The 10,107-nt window shown below is 63.4% G+C and overlaps 1 protein-coding gene across 1 annotated transcript; it reads right to left on the bottom strand.

Annotated features, from left to right (window-relative positions):
- Positions 1 to 3,209: 3,209 nt before the first annotated feature.
- On the bottom strand, positions 3,210 to 9,885 carry RASIP1 (Ras interacting protein 1). Its single transcript, XM_082299834.1, has 12 exons — positions 9,810 to 9,885; positions 9,158 to 9,294; positions 8,326 to 8,942; positions 7,588 to 7,943; positions 6,696 to 7,487; positions 6,399 to 6,436; positions 5,943 to 6,094; positions 5,676 to 5,785; positions 5,051 to 5,291; positions 4,492 to 4,664; positions 3,781 to 3,928; positions 3,210 to 3,378 (listed from the first exon to the last, which is right to left on the bottom strand). The coding sequence occupies exons 2-12, from the start codon at positions 9,289 to 9,291 to the stop codon at positions 3,212 to 3,214; spliced, it is 2,928 nt and encodes a 975-aa protein (XP_082155960.1). The 5' UTR covers positions 9,292 to 9,294; positions 9,810 to 9,885; the 3' UTR covers positions 3,210 to 3,211.
- Between the last annotated feature and the right edge of the window lie 222 nt (positions 9,886 to 10,107).

Raw genomic sequence — 10,107 nt, 5'->3', positions numbered from 1 at the left:
ATCTTTTGTGGTTTTGGGGGACCCCCCCTGACCCTCCCAAATCCTCCCAGACCAGGCGACCCTGGACGAGGCCTCGGTCCATTTCCGCCGGACACTGGCCCGGGTCATGGCCCAGGACATCCAAGGTGACCACAAAACCACGGGGGGGACACCAAAATCCACTCCAAAAACCCCCCGGAACCAATGGGGTTAATTGGGGTTTAATTGGGATTTAATTGGGCTTTTGTTGGGGTTTAATTGGGATTTAATTGGGTAATTTTGGGGGTTTAATTGGGGTTTTATTGGGGTTTAATTGGTATTTAGTGGGTCATTTATTGGGATTTTTGGGGTGGTTTATTGGGGTTTTTGGGGTGGTTTATTGGGATTTTTTGGTCTCATTGATTCCAGACCCAACGCCGTTAATTGGGGCGTTAATTCCTAATCCCAGCCTCGGGGGGACCCCTCCTCGACCCCTCAAAATCCCCCCAAATCCCCCCAATTCCTCCCCCAGACCAGCAGCTTTACCAGGAGCTGCTCTGGGCCATGCGTGAGATCAAGGATGACTTCGAGCGGCTCATGAGGCGCTTCCAGAGCCAAGGTGGGCTCCGGGACCCCCAAAATCCCCTCGGGACACCCCTAAAATCCCCCCCTAAATCCCCCAAAAATGCCTCCCCAAATCCCCCCTGGGACCCCCAAAATCCTTCCCTAAATTCCCCCCTTAAACCCCTCCCGAATTCCCCCTAAATCCCCCCAAAATCCCCCTTGGAACCCCCCCCTCAAATTCCTCCCTCAAATTCCTCCCCCAAATCCCCACTGGGACCCCCCCAAAATCCCCCGGGACCCCCCCGAGCCCCAAATCCCTCCCAAAACCCCAAACTCTTCCCTTTTAACCCCATTTTTCCCTTTTTCCGCAGTTTATTGCCCCAATAAATGCGGTAAGTGGGGTCGGGGGTTTGTGGGGGGAGGGGGGTTGGGGGATTTTTGGGGTCCGGCACCCCAGGTAACCCCAAAATCCTCCCCCAGGGCGGATGGAAGTGCTGTGGATCGAGTGCATCTTCTGCAACCTCACCCACTTCGCCTGCAACAGGGGGGTCGATTGCGGGGGTACGGGGGGTTTGGGGTCGTTTGTAGGGGTTCGATTGGGGCTTGATTGGGGTTTTATTGGGTCATTTATTGGGAGTAATTGGGTTTTTATTGGGGTTTTTTATTCGGTTTTTTTGGGGGTTTTATTTGGGTTTATTTGGCGTTTATTTGGGATTTAATTGGGGTTTAATTCGGTTTTTATTGGGGATTTGGGGGCGATTTTGGAGGGGGGTCTGGGGGGATTTTGGGGAGGTCTCGGGAGGATTTTTCTGGGGTTCTGGAGGGATTTTTGGGGGGTCTCGGGGGGAATTTGGGGAGGGGTCTCACCCCTTTTTCACCCCCTCTAGAGAGGCAGCTGTGGGTGGAGGAGGGGCAGGATCTGGTCCTGGACTGCGCCCTGCCCTGGCACGGGGGGTCCCACGGGGCCAAGACCTACAACTTCTATCGGGTAACCCCGAGACCCCTCCCCAAATTCCGGCCGGGACCCCCAGAATCCCCTCAACCCCCCCCCAAAATCCGAACGAACGCGACCCCTTTTTTTTCCCCCCCCTACCAGGGCCTGCCACCCACCGAGGCGGGTCCGGAGCGCCCCGAGCCCCCTCCCCAAATTCGGGGGGGGGTCCCGCGGGCTCCGCCCGCCGAGCGGCTCCTGCGGAGCGGCCCCGACCCGGTGCTGGTGTGGAAGGAGGCGGCGGCGGGCGGGCGCTACCGGTGCGAGATGCGCGGCCCCCGGGGGCAGCTGGGCTCGGAGCTGCGCTTCAACGTCACCGGTGGGCACCGCGACCCCTCCCCAAAATACCCGCGGGACCCCCCAGATATCCCCTAAATACCCCCGGGGGCAGCTGGGCTCGGAGCTGCGCTTCAACGTCACCGTTGGGCACCGCGACCCCTCCCCAAAATACCCGCAGGACCCCCCAAATATCCCCTAAATACCCCCGGGACCCCTCCCCAAACATCCGCCCATAACCCCAACAATTACCCCCAGGGGTCCCTCCCCCAAAATCACCTCAAAACCCTCCGAAATATCCCCCCCCCAAAGTACCCGTGGGGCCCCCAAAATATCCCCAAAAATCCCAAAATCCCCTGGGACCCCCCCAAAATTAACGCCGCCCTCCCCTCCCGCAGTTCTGCCCCGCCCGAGGGTCCCCGGGGAGGCCTCGCCCCACCCCGGGACCCCTCCCGGGGGGCTTCCCCCGGCCGCTATCGCCGCCATCGCCGTCACGACTATCGCGACAGTGCTGGTGGCCGTGGGCATCGCTTGGTAAGGCGGGGGTGGATTTTGGGGGTCCAGGGGGAATTTTGGGGGGTCCTGGAAGGATTTTGGGGGTCCAGAGGGGGATTTTGGGGGGTCCTGGAAGGATTTTGGGGGTCCAGAGGGGGATTTTGGGGGTTCAGGGGGGGATTTTGGGGAGTCCTGGGAGGATTTTAGGTGGTGCTGAGGGGATTTTGGGGGGTCCTGAGCGGATTTTGGGGGGCGGGCAATCAGACCACGCCCATTTGAGGGCACGTCTTGTTTGCCTAAGCCCGGCCCCCCTCTCTGGCCCCTCCTTCAGGTTCTGCTTCCGGCGAGGGGCGCCCCAAAATCACCAAAATCCTCCCGAAATAAAGGAGTCGTGACCCCCCCGCTGCGCCTCGGGTGATTTGGGGAGGGGCCCCGGGGGGACTTGGGGGAATCTGGGGGGAATTGGGGGGGTTCCTGCCACTAAAACCGCCCCACAAGTCCCCCCCCGGACCCCCCAAAACCCCCCGAGACGCCCCCCCCCGGGGGTCGCACATCGATGTCACCGTCACACCTTTATTTGGGGGAGGAGGACACACGCAGAGACCCCTCCCCAACATTGGGGACCGCCCGAACCTCCGGGGGGATTTTGGGGGGATTTGGTGGGTCCCAGGGAGGACTTTGGGGAATTTGGGGGGGGGGGGGGGAGGGTGCCAGAGAATTTGGGGGATTTTTGGGGCTCCCGGGTGGATTTTGGGGGGCGTCCCAGGGCGGATTGGGGGCATGTTAGGAATTTGGGGGGATTTGGGGGGGGGCAGGTGGGGATTTCGGGGATTTTGAGGGATTGGGGGGGGAACTTGGGGAGTTGGGGGGGGTCTCAGGGGCGGATTTGGGGGTATTTTAGGAATTTTTGGAATTTGGGGGGGGGTCTCAGGGATCCGCCCCTCCCCCCTCGAGCTCCCAGAGGCGGCGGCGGATTTTGAGGAGGGGGCGCAGGAGCCCCCCCGCCCCCACCGGGACCCCCCCCAGGCGCAGGCGGAACCCCCGTGTGGGCAGCAGGAGCGGGGGGTGCTCGGAGAAACTCTCGAAAATGTCACCTGGGGGGACATTGGGGACATTTGGGGACATTGGGAGGGGGATTTGGGGAGTTTGGGGGGACATGGGGGACACCCAGGGGGTCTGGGGGACATCGGGGGGTCCGGGGAGCTGGGGGCGGGGTCAAGAGAAGGGGGCGCGGCTTGGGAAGCTCAAAGTTGTCACCTGGAGGAGACATTGGGGACACCGGGGGGGTGACAGAGGGACACGAGGGGACACTTGGGGACATCGGGGGAGTCAGAGGGACACGGGGGGGGACATCGGGGGGGGTCTGCGGGGAGGGTCAGGGGAGGGGGCGTGGCTTGAGACGCTCTTAAAGGCGCCGCGCCCGGGATCCATTGGGGACATTGGGGACACCGAGGGGGACACAGAGGTGAGGGGGGGGGGCCGGGGGGGTCACGCACCGTCGGTGGCCTCGGCGCTCTCCTCGGGGGGGGGGCTCCAGGCGGGGGGAGGGGCGCGGCCCCGCCCCAGGCGGTAGTGGCGGAGTACGTGGTGCAGCTGCGCCGGCGACAGCGCCGGGAACTCCGCGCGGAGCCGCGACCAGGTGGCCTTGGGGACACGGCGGGGACATCGGGGACATGGCAGGACATGGAGGGCACGCGGCTCGGACAGCCCTGCCCGGCACCGAGCCACCCGCGGGGGGCTGACCCCGCCGGTGTCGCAACGCCGAGGTGTCCCCAGGTGTGTCCCAGGTGTGTCCCAGGTGTGTCCCAGGTGTGCCCCAGGTGTGCCCCAGGTGTGCCCCAGGTGTGTCCCAGGTGTGTCCCAGGTGTGGCCCCAGGTGTGGCCCCAGGTGTGGCCCCAGGTGTGGCCCCAGGTGTGCCCCAGGTGTGCCCAAGGTGTGTCCCCAGGTGTGTCCCAGGTGTGTCCCCAGGTGTGTCCCAGGTGTGTCCCAGGTGTGTCCCAGGTGTGCCCCAGGTGTCCCCAGGTGTGTCCCCAGGTGTGTCCCCAGGTGTGCCCCAGGTGTGCCCAAGGTGTGCCCAAGGTGTGCCCCAGGTGTGCCCAAGGTGTGTCCCCAGGTGTGTCCCAGGTGTGTCCCAGGTGTGTCCCCATGCCTTTTCAGCTGTCCCCAGGTGTGTCCCACCCCCCCAGCTGTCCCCAGGTGTCCCCACCTGCTCGAGGCAGCCTCTGGGGGTGCACAGGAGGTTGGCGGTGGCCGAGAGCTTCCTGAAGAAGTCGCCGGCGATGTCCCCGAGCCCGAGCGCCCCCAGCCCGTCCAGCACCAGGTCCAGATTGGTGCGGAGCCGGACCCCCACCCACCACTGGAAAAAGGGGCCGGCGCTGCCTGCGGGGTTTGGGGGAAATCGGGAATGGTTTGGGGGTTGGGGGATTTTTTTCAGATTTTTTTCGGATTTTTTTGGGATATTTTTTTTTAGGATTTTTTTGGGATTTATTGGTGATTATCCCACTCAAATCCCCCCAAACCCCCCAAAATCACACCCACCCCAAATCCTTCCCTAAATCCCCCCAAATCCCTCCTAAACCCCTTTACGACTCCCCCAAACCACCCCAAATCCCCCTAAACCTCCCTAAATCCCCCCAAATCCCTTTATAACTCCCCCAAACCCTCGAAAATCCCCCCCAAATTCCCCCCAGATCTCCCCCAAATCCCTACCCCCCCCCCCCCCAAAATCCCCTCTAAACCCCTCAAAAATCCCCCAAATCCCGCACCTTTCTCCATGAGGGCATTGAAGAGCGAGGCGTTGCAGAAGAAGAACAGGTACCCGAAGGTTTGGGACACCAGGTCGGGGTGCAGGTGACAGTCCCGGGTGAGCGCCAGCACGGCCCCGAACACGGCCAGGGGCGGCCGCAGCCCCTCGGGGACCCCCCCCAAATCCGGCCCCGCCCGCGGCTCCCCCGGCCCCACAAAGGGGTTGGTGTCCAGCAGGGCCGGCAGGGCCGAGTAGAGGGTCTGGGGGAAAGGGTTTGGGGTTAGAGAGAGGTCGGGGGGGGGGGGATTTGGGAGCTATCAGAGGCGTTTGGGGGGATTTGAGTGGGATTAGAGGGGATTTGGGTTGGTTTGGGGGAGTTGTAAAGGGGTTGGGGGGGTATTTGGGGGGATTTTAGGGGCTTTGGGGTGATTTGGGAGCTCTCGGAAGGGTTTGGGGTGATTTGGGAGGAACTGGGGAGGATTTTAGGCGTCTCAGAGGGGTTTAAGGGGTCACTAAGTGGGTTTGGGGAGGTTTGGGAGGGATTTGGGGGGTTTGGGGGATTTAAAGGGGTTTGGAAGTGTACCCAGGTGAATTTTGGAGTACCCAGGTGAATTTTGGGGTGCCCAGGTGGGTTTTGGGGTCACCTTGGTCAGGTAATAGACGCTCTGCTGGAACGTGGACATGATGACCTCATCCAGCACCCCCAAAGCCTCATCACAACTCTCCAGGTCCCGCTCCAGCTCCGGGCACGGCCCTAAATCCCATAGGATTCACCCCAAAATGCGGGATCAACCCCCAAAATCGGGGATGAAACCCTAAATCCCATGGGAACTGCCCAAAAATTCACCCAGTTTGACCCCAGTTTGGCCCCAGGAGCCCTCCCAGTCCATCCCAGTCCATCCCAGTGCCACCTTCGATGTCCAGCTCCCTCTCCATGGCCAGCACGTGGCCCTGGGCCAGGTTCAGCAGCTCCACGGCGTTGGCCAACCAGAGCAGGAGCGGCCGCAGGTCCGAGGTGACCCCGGCCAGGTCCAGGGCAGGGGGGGGATCCCCGTCCGGGGGGCTGGGGGGGACCCCAAAATCAGCTCCAAACCAGCTGGAGAGGTGAGAGACCCCAAAACCCCCCCAAAAACCCCAGACACCCCCTCAAAACCCTCCAAGAGACCCCAAAAACCCCCAACCGCCCCAGAGACCCCCAAAACCCTCCCAGAGACCCCAAAACCCCCCAACCCTCCCCAAAGACCCCCCAAACCCCCAGAGATCCCAAAACCTCCCCTTAAAACCCCAAAAAACCTCTCAGAGACCCCCAATACCCCCCTCTGGGTTTTTTTTTTTTTTAGTTTTGGGGAGGTTTTGGGGTCTCTCACCTCTCTGGCTGCCGGTCCCCTATTTCCTTGATCTTCTCCTGCCAGGAGAGACCCAGAGACCCCTCAGCGCCCCAGAATGGCCCCAGAATGGTCCCAGCATCCCTCCCAGTTCAGTCCCAGTATGGCCCCAGTATCCCCAATGTCCCCAAATGTCCTCAACTGCTCACCCAGACCGTCTCCCGCAGCATCCCAGCCACTCTCCCCATATTCCAAATATCCCAAAAATCCCCCAATTCCCCCCTTTCCCCCCAAACCCCCCCGATGTCCCCAAACGTCCCCAAATGTCCCCTCACTCACCCAGACCGTCTCCCGCAGCATCCCGGCCACTCTCCCCAGCAGCTCCGGGAAATGCCCCGCCGGGAACTCTCGAGCCGCGTGTTCCAGGCACAACCCCAAAAGGAACGCGGGGGCCAGACCCCCTAAATCCTCCCCGGAATCCCCCAAATCCCCCCCGGAATCCCTCAAATCTCCCCCCGTGGACCCCTCCCCTAAATCCCCCCCCAAATCCACGTTTAGGATTTCCCTGAGCAGCGTCCCCTCGTCTTGGGGTCGGTAGCGGAGCTCGGCTTTTGGGGTTTCCAACGCCACCCTAAGCACGTCCCGCCTCTCTTGGGGGCTCCTCCCGCACCCTGCGCACCCCAAAACCCCCAAAACGCCAAGGGACGCGCGGGGAGGGGGCATCCACGGGGGTCGCGACCCCTCCCCAATTCGGGGGTCTTTGTAGAGGAGCAGGATGTGCTCCCCCAACCCTAAAAGGTCGCCGGGATTTAGGGCGGCTCTGCGGAGCAAGGGGGACCCGTTTAGGGTGGCGGCAGCGCCCCTAAAAGGTCGCACGGTGGCAGAGGGGGGGTCCCCATTGGGGTCGCTCCCTCCCCAGCCGGGGGTCGCCTGCACGAGACAGTGGCGGGGGAGGATGTCGGGGGCGCTCAGGAAGGTGTCGACCACCGAGAACGGCCCCAAATCCGATTTTTGTGGCGTTTCGGGGTTTTCTGTGGTCGCGGGAGGGGTTTCGGGGTTCCCCCCCAGTCCCGGTTTTTCGGGGCGGCCGAAGATGTGTTGGGGTCGGGTCATGATGTAGAGGACGAAGTCCTGGGAGGGGAAAAAAGGGGGTTTAGGGTGATTTCGCCGGGATTTTAATGGGTCATTTTTTGGGTCACTTTTGGGGTCATTTTTGGGTTTTTTTCCTCACCTCTTTCCCATAACCCCGCAGCAGCAGGAAATAGGGGCGGTCCCGGGGGGGCTGGATCAGACACTGCGACAGCAGCTCCAGGCTGGGACTCCCGTCCCCGGGGGGGGTCCCGGTGTCCGGGGGCGTCCCCGAGGGTCCCGGGGGTCCCGCGGGTGGGGTCCCGGTGCTGTCCCCTCCCCCCCCCGCCAGGCTCAGGGCCTTGCGCTGTCGCCGTCGCGTGCTCAGGTTCATGTCGCTGATGCTGCGGCGCATGGCCGGGGGGGGGTCCCGGGGGTCGCGGGGGGCAGGGGGCGCGGGACCCCCCGAGGCCGCTCGGGAACGGTTCCGGTGGAGGCGGCGGGGTTGTGGGGGCAGCCCTGGGGGGGGACACAAAGGGACAAAAAAGGGGACAGGGGTGGTGGCGTTGGTGGCGTTTGGGGAGGGGGGCGTGCGGTGGTGGCAGCGTGGGAATGTGGGGAGGGGGTTTGGGGTGGCTAAGGGGGTGGCACCGCCATCCCCAGGGGACATTTCGGGAGGTCTGGGGGGGGGGAACAATAACGGGCAGGGGACATTCCCAGGGGTCTGGGGGGGGACAATATCGGGGTCGCCCACCCAGGGGACATTGCCGAGGGTCTGCGGGGGCACTCCCGCGGCTCCGGGGCTGGGGACCACCCCAAGGTTCCACTCCCGCCGCTCCAGGGTTGTCGCCAGCCTCTCTGCCACCCCCAGGGCGCCGCTTTGGGGACTGTCCCCACTCACCCGCGGTGTCTCCATCGTCGCCGGTGTCCCCAGCTCTGTCCAGCTCCTGCCTGCGGCGGATCTCGAAGCGCCGCGACCACCCGGCCTTGGGCTTCCACAGCTCCTGCAGCACCAGCGGCCGCTCCCAGTCGCCCACCTCGCGCAGGTGCTCGCCCTGCCACCCCCCCGCGCTGGTGGCAGTGCCACCTCCGGGTCGCCCCACGACGTCGCAGAGCGCGAATTGCCCGAAATCGTCGGGATTGAGCCCGTAACGCTCGAGCGCCTCGCGGACGAGCTGGCGGGCGCTGGAGCGGGGGGTGGCCAGGACGCTCTTGTAGTTGGCCCCCCTGGAAATGGCCCCCCCGAAGATTTTTAGGATGCTGGGGGGTTGCTGGGGGTTTGGGGACACTAAAATGTCACCCGAGGGGTCGTGGAGCTCGGCGAGTTTCTTCTCGCTGGCCCAGCGGCCGCTCTGGGGGGCGGCACTGGTGGCACTGGTGGTACTGGTGGCACTGGTGCGGTGGAAGAGGTGGGACAGGCGCTTGTGGCGGGGGGGTTTGGGCTTGGGGGGCGCGGGGGCGGCGGGGCGGGGGTCCGAGGGGTCGCTGGCGCGGCTGGGCGTGTCCGAGGAGGTGGATCTGGGGGGGGGAAATGGGAATTAGGGGGGGAAATAATGGGGGGAAGATGGGATTTGGGCGGGGGGGAAATAATGGGGGAAAATAGGGGAAAAAAAGGAGGGAAATGGGGGAAAAGGAGGGGGAGAAACCCCAAACAGGTGGATTGGGGAGGGGGGGGGGATTTGGGGGTGCAGGGGAGGATTTTGGGGGGATTCCGGGGATTTTTGGGGTCACACCGGACGGAGCCGGCGCTGGGCCAGCGGCGGCTCATCTTGGCCAGGCGTTTTTTGGGGGAATTGATCCAGAGCCCCACGGGGAAATGGAGCTTCCCGAAGCGGGGCGAGCCCTCCTTGCGCTCCTCGGGAAGCATCGTCTGCGAAACGGGGCAGAAGAAACCGGGATTTTGGGAAAAATCCCTCCCGAGACCCCAGGTTCCAAGGACACCCCCCCGAACCAACAAATCCCAACTTTTACCCCGCCGGAATCTCCCTTTTTGCACCCTTTTTTCCTCCAGGACCCCTCACACTCCTTCCGCAACCTGCCAACCCCCCCTTTTCCCCTAAACACCCCTTTTCCCACCCTTTTTCCCCCAAAACCCCCTTTTCTTCCCCCAGGACCCCTCACACCCCAGCCGGGACCCTCCAACCCCCTGTTTCCCCACAAAACCTCCCTTTTCTCCTTTTTCCCCCCAAAATCCCTTTTCCCCACCCTTTTGTCCTCCAGGACCCCTCAAACTCCTCCCGCGAGCCCCCAAACTCCCCATTTCCCACCCTTCCTCCCTAATCCCTCTTTTCCCACCCCAAATCCCCTTTTTCCCTCCCTTTTTCCCCCAAATCCCCTTTTTTCCACCCTTTACCCCCAAAGACTCCCCAAAAAGCCGCCCCTCACCCCGCTCCTGGCTCCCCGAGGCCTCGGCGGTGCCGAATTTCCAAAGAATTCCCGAGTTCCCGGAGAATTCCCCAATTCCCGGTTTCCCGGCGGGGGGGGGGGGCAGGAAGGGCCGAGCCGGGTCAGGAAATCGGGGGGGGCCGGGAAGGGCGGGGGGAGGGGAAGGGATGGAGGCACCAGGATGGGGGGGAGGGGAAGGGGTGCCCCACAACCCCAGACCCCTCACTGACCCCTCAGGGTGACCCCAGAACCCCCAAAGAGATCCCAGACCCCTCCATGGCCCCTCAGGGTGACCCCA

Source organism: Coloeus monedula (assembly GCF_965178545.1).
Source record: "Coloeus monedula genome assembly, chromosome: 34".
Classification (NCBI taxonomy): Eukaryota; Metazoa; Chordata; class Aves; order Passeriformes; family Corvidae; genus Coloeus; species Coloeus monedula.
Note: the sequence above shows the minus strand (reverse complement) of the source record. Positions and strands in the feature narration are given on the sequence as shown.